The sequence below is a fragment of the Astyanax mexicanus genome, chromosome 23, assembly GCF_023375975.1.
Source record: "Astyanax mexicanus isolate ESR-SI-001 chromosome 23, AstMex3_surface, whole genome shotgun sequence".
NCBI classification, from domain to species: Eukaryota; Metazoa; Chordata; class Actinopteri; order Characiformes; family Acestrorhamphidae; genus Astyanax; species Astyanax mexicanus.
In genome coordinates, this window is record NC_064430.1 from 1,264,906 (window position 1) to 1,280,264 (window position 15,359).

The following is a 15,359-nucleotide window of genomic DNA, read 5'->3' on the forward strand; positions in this document are numbered from 1 at the left end:
AAAGCTATACTTTAAAAGTAATTGCTAAAACTAATTTTAAAGTGTTTAAATTTTACTTTAAGGGTGACAAAACTATATTTTAAAAGTGTTAAAACTATAAATTATTAGCGATAAAACAATCATATAATAGTGTTAAAACTGTGCTTTAAAGGTCTTTAAACTTTACCTTAAAAGTGTTTAAACTATACTTTAAAAGTGTTTATATGTTAAAAGCGTTAAAAAAGTGTTACTATAACAGTGATAAAACTACACTTTAAAAGTATTATATGTTAAAAGTGTTAAAACTATACTTTAACAGTATTTAAAAATTACCTTAAAGTGTTTAAACTATACTTAATAGTGTTAAAACTATATTTTTATTATGTTTATTTGATTAATTATTATGATTAGTGGTTCTGGCATTATTATAACTATTATATTATTATTATATTAGTATTATAAGTATGTCATAGTGACCGCAACATTATTTTCAAAACAAATGTGTGTAAAATATTGGTATTTCTTTTTTTTTTTTCAGATAAAACAGCCATTAAGCTTTTTTTACATTTAGAAAAATAATGTTAGACATTTTTCAGAGACTTTAAACACTGAATTGGATCAAATTGTAATAGGAGGCCAAAAATAACAGGAGGTTTAACCTTTAGCTTTAACTTTAACTCATTTGCGCATGTTTAGCAGTAGCTTCAATAAGCATAAGCAACAAAACTTAACAAACATCCATCCAGAACAAAGATGATATAAGAGCTGCATGCCTGTGAGCCGACCTCTCAACCTTCTGTGAAAATTAGTCTGTAAAAGATGAACAGTAACTGTTCTCCAGCCTAAGCCCTCCCCTCGGGGCGGCCAGGTCCATGCCTGTTCAAAATGATCAGCATGACAACAAAAATGCACACAGAGGACCTGAGATCTCAAACACTGCACCCAAAAATCCAGCATTAGGAGAATCAGAGTGAGGGTAAAGACCCTGCACAAGGTGCATTGTGATGCTCATTGCTATCTTACACCCCACCTGGCTCTTAAAAGGATGAGCAAGTGATATGCTGATTGGTTTATTTCATGTTATGCCCAAAATGAACCACACCCATGATTAATTGAGAGTATTAGTACAGAACAACGTGTACTTTTCCTGTCGTTACGAAAGCAATGACAAACTGACACACCCTAAATCAAGCATTTTTTTTTCTACTACCAGAGTAAGTAAAGGATTATATCTAATATATAATATATATCTGGAATATAATCAAGAGGAAGATGGATGATCACAAACCATCAAACCACCAAACTGAACTGCTTGAATTTTTGCACCAGGAGTAAAGCAGCATAAAGTTATCCAAAAGCAGTGTGTAAGACTGGTGGAGGAGAACATGATGCCAAGATGCATGAAATAAAAACTGTGATTAAAAACCACCAGGATTATTCCACCAAATATTGATTATTTCTGAACTCTTAAAACGTTATGAATATGAACTTGTTTTCTTTGCATTATTTGAGGTCTGAAAGCTCTGCATCTTTTTTGTTATTTCAGACATTTCTCATTTTCTGTAAATAAATGCTCTAAATGAGAATATTTTTATTTGTAATTTGGGAGAAATGTTGTCTGTAGTTTATAGAATAAAACAACAAGTGGTCTCTTGATTTTTTCAATATACAATATACAGGAAGGAAATGAAAGAGAGCAGAAGTGGACAGGGAGCAGAGAAAAGGAAAAAGTGGAAATATGCAGAATACAAATCAAATTACATGCAAAAAAACTTAATTTTTGTTTAAGAGTGACTAATTAAAGGTGTTTTTAACCACATTTCCTTCGAAAAAGAAGAGCCGAGACACTTTTGAAGCTTCCATTCATTGACTTTACTTAAAAAAAGAAGAGATGTTTTTTGGTACAAAGCATCTACATACATGTACAAGCAGTACAAATAAAACGATAGTGTAGCACAGACGTGTGCCATCATTGGGACCGTATTTTTATTAATTTTTTGTTTTGTTCATATGCTCATATCAAAATAAATAATGCCTTTATACAGTGCCATTATTTGTAGGTGAACCAAGGAAAAATAAAAAATAAAAACGCTTTTGGCGGCTCATTCTGCAAAGAAGACAAGAAGACAAGATGCTCATACAGACTCTACTCACAAGGCCAACGACGTTATGATGTCCCCGGAGACGAATTACATACATATCATGTTCAAGTATTTCATTTCAAGCAAAAGCACTGGAATACTACTGTTGTACACTGAAGATACGCAAGAAGACGCTATTGCTGTTCCCGCCGAAATGATTGTTCCGTTTTTTTATACTGCAGTATTTTTGTATATATGTAGTAAAGACAGGAAGAAGTGGATAAAATGAAATGACACGGCGAGGATTTAGACTGGAATGCTATGGTACAAGTAGGTGACGTCTTAAATCTGCTCTTGCTCAAAGTCCAACAACCATCCATGACTCGGGAATGATCCAGATATCCTCAAACAACGGTATTCCTCCATGTTTTTTCTTCAACCTAGACCTAGAAGACCTAGACCTAGGCCTTTACAGACACCACCTTTAGCCCCTCCCCCAATCAAGCAACTCTTGACTCGCCTCTCTAGCATCGTCTTGTTGATTGGTTTGCTTTCGTTTGCCTTCGTTTGTTGTTTGTTTGTTTTCCTAAAACGGAAAGTTTAACACAACACGACAACATGAGTTTAATAATAATAAGTTGCTTTCGATCTCCTCTGATCTTCCTCTGAGCTCGTTCCCAAAGGTAGCACCATTAAATTATCACATCGAGCAGTTCGTAGAAAACATAAGACAAAAAAACAAAGAAAAGACAAACAATAGTGCCGTTAGCATTGTCCGTGGCATTGTGCAACCTGCCGATTGTTTTTGTTTCTTCTTCTTCATCATTATTATTATTGCACCAGAAAAGGGGGTCGTTTGGTCGAAAAGGTGCATTAAAAGGAATCTAATTTAGCAAAATACCAAAATAACAAAAAAACAACAAAAAAAACAAAACAGGACGTTGCGGTTTTCCGTAATGTGTAACTTTTTAATCACAGGTGCAAACGAGACACAATCACAAGTCTTTGTCTCAGGAGTTGGATTTCGTGGAATGAAGACTTTCAAAATTGAAGACTTTCTAGGAATTTCACACTCGAAAACTCGAAAACCTAACGAAGACTTGTAGACGTAACGAGACAATCTTTCATGACTCTTTCATCATCAAGTTCAGTTCGCTCAGTTCTGGAAGTCCTCTCTGTCTCAGAGTCTCAGAGTCGTCGTTTCTCCGATCTCTCCAGTCGCGTTTATTCCATCAGTTCATACATTCATCTCTACACATCTCTTCATCTGCTGGGTTGGGTAAGAAGCAACACAGAACGTTCATAAATCTGCATTTTGCAACAAAGGATGCTGGGATGGCAGGTTCGTGAAGAATGCCTCAGTTGAAGAAGGCAAGAGGGGTTTTTTTTAGTAATAATCCCTTTTTCCGTGGCGCCTCGTTGGGCACGTTTGGGTTCAGTTGTGGGGGGCGTGGCTGTGGGCGGGAGGGAGCATGGCTGGGCGTCGGTTGGGGACGGTCATCAGGGGCCGGTGGATATCAGCTCCCTCCTGGGCTTGGGCCTTTTCTGCTTCCCTCCTGAAGTTTCGGGCGCGAAGGATGTTGGGGACGCCTCGCCTCAGCCTCTGGGCTTTCTGCTGCCACACCTCGTATTTGGTGAACTTCACATTAATGGGCTTTTTTGTGCCGTCCTGCAGAGACAAAAGAGATAGATGGTGATGAGTTACCAAGTTCCTTACAAGTAACGTACAGTTAGCACTTTTAATGTTTTCTTTTCTAGGGTGGTTTCTCTACAGTTTCAAATTGAAGAACCCTAAAAGATCCTCAAGGAACTTTAGAAAACTCTGCAAATTTGGCTTCACATTTAACCCACTGTAGTGGCACCACTACATTTATTCCACTGGAAAAGGCACCCATTGAGACACTATCTAGTAGGGGGCACTCCTAACTAGGGGCACTTCATGCCTACACCCTTTAAACTACTAGAAGGACAACCATGAATGGGCACTTTAGACATTAGACACCATCAAAATCTAAATATCTTGATCTATAGGGCATATAATCAATATTTGGGGGCAATAGGGGTTATAGCAGTTGCCCCCTCTACCTCTTTGCCTTGAGTTCACCAGTAACTGTGGGGGTATAATAGAAAGCTTTTATTAGCATCTTAACATCACTTTTTACTACTGGGAAGGTCAGCCAATAGAACTCTTATCTCATTTTTGCCACTTTAAAAGGTACTTTAGTGACACTTTTTCAAACATGGGGGCAATGGGTGGGGGGGGGGGGAAGCTGCCCCTTCTGAATCTTCATCTTGAGTTCACCACTGACTGTGTAGTAGGGTTGTAATGGAAGGCTTTTCTTAACATCTTAACAATTTTTTACTACTGGGAAGGTCAGCCGGTACTTTATCTTACTTTGTCACTCTAGAAGGTACTTTAGTGTTAATTTTTCAACCGTGAGGGCAATATGGGGGCAGCTTTGTCTTAAGTTCACCAGTGACTGTGTAGTAGGGTTGTAATGAAAGGTTTTTCTTAACATCTTAACAACGTTTTACTACTGGGAAGGTACTTTAGTGAGACTTTGTCAACTCCCTTTGTCAGGGAGGGCAGCCGCCCCTCCAGCTTGAGTTGTGATTGTGTAGTAGGGTCGTACTGGATGGCATATCTAAACATCACTTTTTACTATTGGGAAGGGCAGTGAATAATGCCCCTCCACCTTGAGTTCACTAGTTACTGAGTAGTAGGGTTGTAATGAAAGACTTTTCTTAACATCTTAACAACTTTTTACTATTTTGTCTCTTTTTTGCCATTCTAGAGGGTACTTTAGTGAGACTTTGTCAACCATGGGGGCAATAGGGCGGCAGCTGCCCCCTTTGCCCCTCCACCCTGAGATCACCAGTGTCTGTGTAGTAGATGTATGATTGAAGACTTTTCTTAACATTTTAAGATCACTTTTTACTACTGGGAAGGTCAGCCAATAGAACTCTTAGAACTCCTATCTCATTTTTGCCACTCTAAAAGGTACTTTAGTGACACTTTTTTTCAAACATGGGGCAATAGGGGGGCAGCTGTTCCCTCTGCTCTCTCTGCTCCTCTACCTTGAGTAGTAGTAGGGTTGTAATGAAAGACTTTACTTAACATCTATACACATTTTTGGCACTCTAGAGGCACTTTAGCAAAGCTTTTTAAAACCATTGCTCTGCGATGGCCGTGAAGTTTCTATGGGTCATCAGAACGGCGCCGTTTTACACAAAAAAAAGTGCAAAACAGTGTGAAGTAGATCCAACTACTAACTCAAATGTGGCATTTAGCAGCAGCAGTATTTAGTGATGCCAGAGTTCTGACCCATGTCCCAAACATAAGCTGCTTTTTGTTCTATCCCAACACCGTCCTCACGTACTACCACCACCACCGCATTCCAGTTATTATCAGATTATTACCATAATGGACCAACAACGGCCTCCCGAACCCTTAAGAATAGCCTCCTGTGCCTCGTCCACGCTGCCCCGCCGCTGCCCCGCGAGCGTGACTCCGCACACCAACTCAGTGTGCACGTACCAGAGCGCCGTTCACCAGCAGAGCACAATTGTTGTGCTGTCGAGTCGTGGAGTTATTTGTTTTTGTTGTTTTGAAATTTAAGCTCCGGCCAGCTGGCCTACTGTCGTGCCAACGCTTAACATATTTTCATGCCAAGACCACATGGCGTAACCACTCATCAGAATGTGGCACAGCTCTTGTTTTGGTGCTTTGAGTAAATGACATCATTCTAAATGTTGTCCAGTAGAGTAGTACTCGTGTTGTGTTACTGCGGCCATGTGTTTGTGTGTTTGTGTGTTTGTGGAGATGTCTGAAGCGTAAGTGTGAAGCGTTGTTTGGGTTCTCAGTGTCTTTTTGAGCAGTTAACCCTCCATTTTTAGGAGGTTTTACTCAGGTATTCTGTTGTTTTTATCTGCCTTTCATTAAAAAACGCTCTTTTTTACTTTTTTTTTATTTAATAAGAATTTGTTTTACTTCACGCTGTATTTTGTATTTGGTTAAAACTGCATATGTTTTAATCTATCTAATCTTTGGTTTTACAAGTAGAAACTGATGAAATAGTGTTAAATTATTTAATATTCCACCTGATTTCATCAGAGATCTAGCATGTAATGATAATAATAATACTCTATGTACACAATAGCGGTTACAGTGGTAATGATTCAATATATTGATACTAGAATTTCCCTTCTGGGATCAATAAAGTATCTGTCTATCTATCTATTGCTATATATTGCGATACTGTAAGCAAGGCGATAAATGTACTTTTTGTCCAATCAGAACAAAGGGCTCTAACGATTACAACACGTACGATTATGAACCACTTCTGACACCAATTTTTTAAATCAAACTAATAATTGATAATCGATACTGTGTTTTTAAAATTCGAATATCATGATATGATGCAATTACGATATTGGTGTTCATTTGTTTCTTCTGTTTTACAGTGTAGTAGGGAAGTAGGGAAGAAAATGATGGGGCATCTAAAGATATGATAATATACGATATTATTACGATACTGTGAATCTGCAATACTCAATATATAATTAGAAGACAATTCTCTACGACACTTCAAAGCTTATATTAGCGTTACTAAAGAAAAAAAAACCTCTAATATTCTTGACCACATAATAATTATTATAATATACTATAATTCATTTGATTATAGCGCCACCATGTGGAGTAATGAAGCAGTAACTACCCAATTAGAACATTTACATTGACAACTTTTTTTTGACGTTCTAATCCGGAGCGACTTACAAGGTTATTCTCTTACAGAGGTGGGTTAATGTAGTGTAATGTAGGAGTCTTGCCCAAGCGCTCTTATTGGTTGCGTTTGGAGCTCACTGGAAGGTGGTGGTGTTATCCACTGCACCACATCAACTACGCAACTTTATTCTTTAGTCTTATTTCAGGGGGGAAACATATTGACACATATGTTTCATTACAGATATCTTTCTTTTTGATGCCACATATCGATAAAATACACTTCTGAACACAGTACTCTCGAGTGAACAGTGGATCTGAAAGTTGTAGGTTGTGGTTCTCACCTTGTGAAGAGTTTGTAAGACAGGAATGACCTGCAGTGACGTCCCGGAGACGTCTCGCTCGGACTTGGCGGGTTTTGCGCAGTACTGCTCCAGCAGGCTGAGATCACAACTCCGAAAACAGCACTCCTCCACTATTCCTCTGTGAGAGCGCCGGCTGTTCGACCTGTACGGACGACCTGAGGAGAGACCGGCGGAGAACCATCAACACCCGGGTTCCCCTGCTCCATACTCACCATACTCACCATACTCACTATACTCACCATACTCACTATACTCACCATACTCACCATACTCACTATACTCACCATACTCACTATACTCACTGTACTCACTATACTCACCATACTCACCATACTCACTATACTCACTATACTCACTATACTCACCATACTCACCGTACTCACCATACTCACTATACTCACCATACTCACCGTACTCACTATACTCACTATACTCACTGTACTCACTATACTCACCATACTCACTATACTCACCGTACTCGCCATACTCACTACACTCACTATACTCACTATACTCACCATACTCACTATACTCACCATACTCACTGTACTCACTATACTCACCATACTCACTATACTCACCATACTCACTGTACTCACCATACTCACTATACTCACCATACTCACTATACTCACTACACTCACTATACTCACTATACTCACCGTACTCACTATACTCACCATACTCACTATACTCACTACACTCGCTATACTCACTATACTCACCGTACTCACTATACTCACCATACTCACTGTACTCACTATACTCACCATACTCACTATACTCACTACACTCACTATACTCACTATACTCACCGTACTCACTATACTCACCATACTCACTATACTCACCATACTCACTATACTCACCATACTCACTATACTCACCATACTCACCGTACTCACCATACTCACCATACTCACCATACTCACTATACTCACTATACTCACCATACTCACCATACTCACCATACTCACTATACTCACCGTACTCACTATACTCACCATACTCACCGTACTCACCATACTCACTATACTCACTATACTCACCGTACTCACCATACTCACTACACTCACTATACTCACTATAGTCATCATACTCACTTTACTCACCATATTCACCATACTCACTATACTTACCATACTCACTGTACTCACCATACTCACTATACTCACTATACTCACCGTACTCACTATACTCACCATACTCACTATACTCACCATACTCACTATACTCACCATACTCACTATACTCACCATACTCGCTATACTCACTATACTCACCATACTTACTATACTCACTGTACTCGCCATACTCACTGTACACACTATACTCACTCTACTCACTATACACACTCTACTCACTTTACTCACTCTACTTGCTTTACTCACTATACTCACTTTACTAACTCTACTCACTCTACTCATTTTACTCACTTTACCAACTCTACTCACTTTACTAACTCTACTCACTCTACTCGCTTTACTCACTAAACTCACCATACTCACTATACTCTCTTTACTCACTCTACTCACTCTACTTACTTTACTCACTTTACTCACTTTACTAACTCTACTCACTCTACTCAATTTACTCACTCTACTCACTATACTCACTCTACTCAATTTACTCACTCTACTCACTATACTCACTCTACTCACTATACTCACTCTACTCACACACTTTACTCACTTTACTTACTTTACTCACTCTAATTACCATACTCACTCTACTCACTATACTCCCTTTACTCACCATACTCACCTCACTCACTATACTCACTTTACTATACTCACTTTACTTACTCTACATTCTTTACTCACTTTACTCACTTTACTCGCCCAATCAGATCCGCCTCGACTCGCTAAACAATACAATATGAAAGTAAAGCACACAGAGCAGAAACCCTGCTGCTGCTACAGGACTGGAACAGGACTCGCTGTTATTATTATCATTATTATCAGTATAAGAGTATCTGCTCTACAGCTCGCAGTTGTAATAATAGAGGAAATGCTGGATTTCTGCACACGTTCACTTCAAACGCTCCTCAGAAACTGTAGGTGAACGGCGAGTTCAGCAGAAAAAGGAGAAAATAAACAGGGGGATGTGTGAATAGCTAAGCTAAACAGATTTTTTAACCTTGCCCTTTGCCTGCTCAACAGAGATAAAAGCCAAAGAACAACAGGAGAAGCACAAGAGGGGGAAGTCCACTGTCATTTCAGAGAAACGAGAGAGAGAGAGAGAGAGAGAGAGAGAGAGAGAGAGAGAGAAAGAGAAAGAGAGAGAGAAAAAAAGAGAGAGAGAGAGACATGCAGTAAAATCCAAGAATTAGCCTTAAATTCCATGTAGTGCTTTTCACTTTAATGAACATTTTAAGTAAGTGGTTCTCTACAAAAGTACATAAAATTTTAACTAATGAACGTCATAGTTGATATTGTAGCTGTCCAATGAAAAACACTTATCTCCAAAACAGCAACTTTACAGGAGAGAGAAAAAACCTTCTAAACTTTCAAAAAGAGTTTATGTCAGGTCATTTTGAAGAGTTTCTATTGGTCTGTTCATCAAGAAATTTGGCACAGTGTAAGGGACAGTTTGTCTGTTCAAATTATGTAGTAAACTAAAAATCTAAATCTCAAAAATGGAGATAAGTGTTTTTTATAGGACAGTGACGATATAGACGTAGATATAAACTATATTTTAGCTAGCTTTTTGGCTTTAGTGTAAAACTGCAAAAAACCACAATGGAGTCATTATAAAGTAAGACCAGTCGATGTTTTTTTAGGGATATTGGGATTAGTACAGTCCAACATCCAAGAATAGTGGAAGAGGAAGCTTACATCTGCGATAAAATTAGGTTTTAAGTAATTTTTAGGCAAGGATTCTCTTGTTTAGACCGGTTGATCAGCTCTTTATAGACTATAGACTTATAGACGTCTGCATCCTTTTACTTTGGAAGTTGGATGTCAGAACTACTTCAAAACATTCCTGAAATCAGTCAGCATATCAACTTTTAATAGTTTATCAGAGTTTTATGGCAAGTCCAAACATGTCCCAATATCTTACTAGCAAGGCTAGTTAGCATTATGCTAATAAACTCTATAATACTGCTGCTACTCTTACTACTGTTTATGCCGCCATCTTGAATTTTTGAAATTGAGTCAAATTTGCAGGTAGGAAATTAAACTTGTGGCGTCTTTCCTGTTAAAACTTCCTTATTGGAACAAGAACTGTTCCAAAAACATCTGAGTTCAAATGGAACAAAGCACTGGATATTAGCATTAGCATTAGCTTTAGAGCTTCAGTGCAAAACGACCTAGCTAAAGAAGCAAAGCGCCTCAAGCAAACCAAACTTCTCCAGGCTAATGGACTTTATTTGAGGTAAGAAATGTATTGTATTGAACTTTTAAACCTTTATAGTTCAGTGTGTTAAAGAACTATACTGTTAAAAGTATATATATATTCCTTTAAGAACATTTAGGGGTTGAGGAAGCTGCTTTAAGGAACCTTCAAGAAAATGCTTTTAAAAGAAAATGTTCCCTAGAGCATTTTAAGCTTTTTAAAGCTTTTGGAAGGTACTCCAAAGTTTTAAACTTTAGTTACTCATATATTTAACCCTACTATTATCTTTGGGGGCAATTTAACCCCAATCAATGTTTGAAGTCTCTGAATGAAATGGTGGACATTGGTTTTGTCATTCATATTTATTGTCTTTTCTTAATTTGACGAAGACAATATGTAAAAAATAAAATATTTAAAATATTGAAATTTCATTGTCTGTTTTTTTAAGGCTGTTTTATGTGCATAAAACATAAGAATTATCAAAATTTTACACTTATTTGTGTGGTAATGATGTTGATGAATCTCTATGACATTCAGTTGTATAATCTTTCTCTTTACTTTAAGGCCTAATTCACAACAGAATACTTATATAATACTAATAAAACATTATAATAATGGCACAACCGTTGATAATCCATCAAATAAACATAAAGTAGCTGGTGAATAAACTTTTATAATCATTTTTCGGAGGTTTAAATTACTGGGATCATTTTTATACAGAGAATAAAGGGTGTTAGCAAATTTAGATTTAGTAAGAGGAAATTTAGTAGGAGGGTTAACAGTGAAAATACATAATACCATGACTATTGTCCCCCCAGGACTATGGATGGACACTTACTGAAATAAAAGCCTCTGTCTTCACACACGAACTGCAGGGTGTCCACCAGTTCTCCTCCACACAGCGTCTCCGCCGAGGCTCGAGACGAGCACAGCGCCACCGCTACCGCCAAGAGCCAAACGCCACCCGACGAAGACATCTACACAAACACCAGGACAGAGGAATCAACCAATCAGAATGAAGTTTACAGAGGTGTTGGGACAAAACATCAATATTGCAATATATCGTATCATATGGTTTTCATTTGTGTCCTACAGTCCTACACTACAGTCACATGAATAGGGTAAATACCAGAGGAGGAAAGTAACTAATTACATTTACTCGCGTTACTGTAATTAAGTAGATTTTAGGAGTAATTTGTAAGTTTTAAAGTAGTTTTTAAAATAGGTCATTTTACTTTTACTCAAGTACATTTTGACACAAGTAATTTACTTCACTACATTGACAAAAAAACTCCCTGTTACAAAGTAAAAAATTAAATGCTGAAAAAAAATGAAGTTTTGTTCTCCATGGCAGCGCAGCTGAACTTTTCCCAGCAGTGCTTATTATGGTTAATTTATGATTTGTACTTTTTTACATCAAATAAATAAAAGTAACTATGTAACTTGATGATATCATCATTATCATCAGTGTCTCAGTTTTAGCTGTTTTTCACTTTTTTTAAACTGATAATCTGAATCTGGTAGTTGATCTTTAGCTACATTGTTTTCTGAACTCAATAGAAATGGTCCAAAATGACTTGGAATTAAATAATTTTGACTCATTTATTGATTCTATTGAAAGTAATGAAGGTTTTCCATCCTAAAGATTTGCTGTTTGCTGTTTAGTAGCAGGGCTGCACAATATATTGTTAAAACATTTCACAAGACAATGTAGTTACATGATGTCACATATTGCAAATTAAATGGCACAATACACAAGAAAACGTTTTACTAATTTTCCAGAACCTATTTACCAAATATAGATCTACCCAACATTAATGCATAGAGGGCATTGACATTTTGAACTATCATACAAAAATGCCTGTATGTTGCATTAATATTGCATTATTTATCAGAACATGGAAGTATAAAAAAAAAGCCTTTAACTGCATGCTTACACGCATTTACATGCAACTGTTGCATCTCTAAATGCAATAGGGGGTAAATGTTATGAGAAAAAGTAGCACATGCTTTTTGTTTTTAAGAAAATGCATGTTAAACATGTTTGAAAGTAGCTTTTTAAGGTAAGTTAGAACTCAAAACCCAGTCAAACCCTGGTTTCTTTGTGGTTTCCACAAATGAGCAAAACTTGTAGTTGATGCATGCATGTAACTATATAACATAATATAACATTTAAGCATTAAAAATAGCAATGTGCTCAATGAAATTTCATGCATTTTAAGCATGCAATCAGTGCAAATGCAGAATTAATTTAATATGCATGTTAATTTTTGTAGCAAGCAGTTTTTCAACTAAATGAAAATAAGACAGATATTTCATTAAAGTTATAGACAGCTCTCGTGCATCACCAAACAAGTAGTACAGGGTAGAATCATTCATTCAGGTCCATCATTCACATACAAACTGCAGTAAAATGAAAGTAATTTTATACGTGAACTTTGCAAGATTTAAACAGTGCATTTCTTTGTGATTTCTTTATATGTGACATACATTTTAAATTTTAAATTATTTTTCTAAACTATTGCACATTTTAACACTTTTTGGTTACTTTTGTATTTGCAGTTTGAGAAATAGATTAAATACAAAGTCAAATACATTTCAAATGTATTTACTTTTTTCATTTCAAAAAATATTCGCACTAACACACTATTGCAGTTTGGTATTGTTAAAGATTTTAACTTTTGATTTGACATTTTAATTATTTTAAAATCGATTCAAAACATTTCTTACATGCTTAATTTTTACTTTTTGACACTTTGGACACATTTTTTCCCTTTTTTTTTCATACAGCATCTCTAAATACACAAACTTAATCAAACCAAGCCATACAAGAAGTGCCAAAAGTATAGGAACATTAAGACTTTTACAAGACCATGCAACAATACATTTACCTTATATAGTTTGCAATGAATGATGCTTATTGCCATTATTTTTTCATGTCGAGAAACTTAATCAAACCAATCCATACCTGATGTGCCAAAAGTATATGAACATTAAGACTAATAGGAGAGGTGCAGTCCATGCAACAACAGATATTTTTCATTTATCTACATTTATTTTAGGTTTACAGATGTTTGCTGATGTTATTTATTTTTTTAATGTGGGCAAACTGAACTCAAACAAGCCATACCTGACCTGCCAAAAGTATAAGACCATTAAGACCATTAAGACTATTACAAGACATGCAGTCCATGCAACAATACATTGATTTCTAGATTAACACTGTATATACGCTGTCTCAAAATTCCTGGACGAATGGATCAATAGAAATTCCCAAAAATGACCTAAAATTAACTCTTTTTGCACTGACTTTCATTAAAAGTTAAGAAGGTTTTTATCTCTCTAATGAAAAGTTCCTGTTAAAAATGATGAGTTTCTCTGATTTTACCAAATTGAAAACCTCTGGAATATAATCAAGAGGAAGATGGATGATCACAAACCATCAAACCACCAAACTGAACTGCTTGAATTTTTACACCAGGAGTAAAGCAGCATAAAGTTATCCAAAAGCAGTGTGTAAGACTGGTGGAGGAGGAGAACATGTGATTAAACACCAGTGTGGCATAAAGTTTAAAAAGTATAGGAACATTAAGATTATTACAAGAGGTGCAGCTCATGCAACAGTACATTTACTTCAGTTAGTTCAAAGTTTGCAAATATGCCACTTATTGCCATTTATTTCTTATTTTTTGGGCAAACTGAATCAAACCATGCCATACAAAGGTGCAACTTAAACTAGTATAGCCTTAGACTATATAAAATATATAAAATATATAAAGTATATAAAGTTAATAGAGATTATAGAGATTTGTACCGTAGTTTTCTGCTTGTTGCTCCTCCTGCACGTCCTGCAGAGTCCTGCTGCTGCTGCTGCTGAGTGCTGAGCTCCTGCCTGCTGCTCCTCCATTGCAGTGAGATCATGAACAGTGTGTGTAAGAGTGTGTGTAAGAGTGTGTGTGAGAGTGTGTGTGAGAGTGTAAGAGTGAGTAAGAGTGTGTGTAGGACTGCTGAAAGCTCCTACAGGCTGGTCCTGCACTGCTGCATGTGGCTGAGGGCTGCACTGAGCTGCCGGTGGCGGGTGGAGCTGCTGGTGGAGCTGCCGGTGGAGCTGCCGGTGGTTGGTGGTGGTTGGTGGTGGTTGGTGGTTGGTGATGTTGCTGGTTGGAGGCTGTCTCACAGTTCAGAGGACAGTCGGGGGGGACTGGGAGTGGAGAGGCAGTTTTATACCTCCACCCACCCCCCACTCCACCCCTCTATTCTCTCTCTCTCTCTCTTTACTCAGGGAGAGAGAGAGAGAGAGGGAGGGAGGGAGGGAAAGAGAGTGTGTAAGAGAAAGTGAGAGAGAGAAAAAGGGCAGAAGAGAGAGAGAATTGAGTAAGAGAGAAAGTGAGTGAGCGTGAGAGAGAGAAAAAAGGGAGAGAGAAAGAGAGAGAGAGAGAGAACGTGTAAGACAATGTAAGACAAGGAGAAAGTTGAGAGAGACAGAAAGAAAAAGGAAGAGGAACAGAAAGAGAGTGGGAGAGAGCGCAAGAGTGAGTGTGAAAGAGAGAGAGAGAGACAGAGTGAGAGACAGCAAGAGAGAGAGTGTGTATGAGAAAGTTAGAAAGAGAGAGAAAGGGTAGAAGAGAAAGAGAGAGAGTAAGGGTGCGTGAGAGAAAGAGAGAGAGAGAATGTGTATGACAAAGAGAGAGAGAGAGAGACAGAGAGAGAGAGAGAGACAGAGAGAACATAAGAGAGAATCTGTAATAGTAAGAGAGAAAGAGTTATGTCAGAAAGAAAGGGAAAGAAAGAAGGATAAAGAAGGAGAGAGACAGAACGAGAGTGTGAGAGAGAAAGGGAGAGCGAGTAGTAGAGAGATTTAGAGTAGTAGAA

At 37.4% G+C, this 15,359-nt stretch overlaps 1 protein-coding gene across 1 annotated transcript; it reads right to left on the bottom strand.

Moving 5' to 3' along the window:
- Positions 1-1,836: 1,836 nt before the first annotated feature.
- igf2a (insulin-like growth factor 2a) lies at positions 1,837-14,703 on the bottom strand. The gene is made up of 4 exons (XM_007231732.4): positions 14,302-14,703; positions 11,326-11,464; positions 7,128-7,303; positions 1,837-3,729 (listed from the first exon to the last, which is right to left on the bottom strand). The coding sequence occupies exons 1-4, from the start codon at positions 14,392-14,394 to the stop codon at positions 3,496-3,498; spliced, it is 642 nt and encodes a 213-aa protein (XP_007231794.2). The 5' UTR covers positions 14,395-14,703; the 3' UTR covers positions 1,837-3,495.
- Between the last annotated feature and the right edge of the window lie 656 nt (positions 14,704-15,359).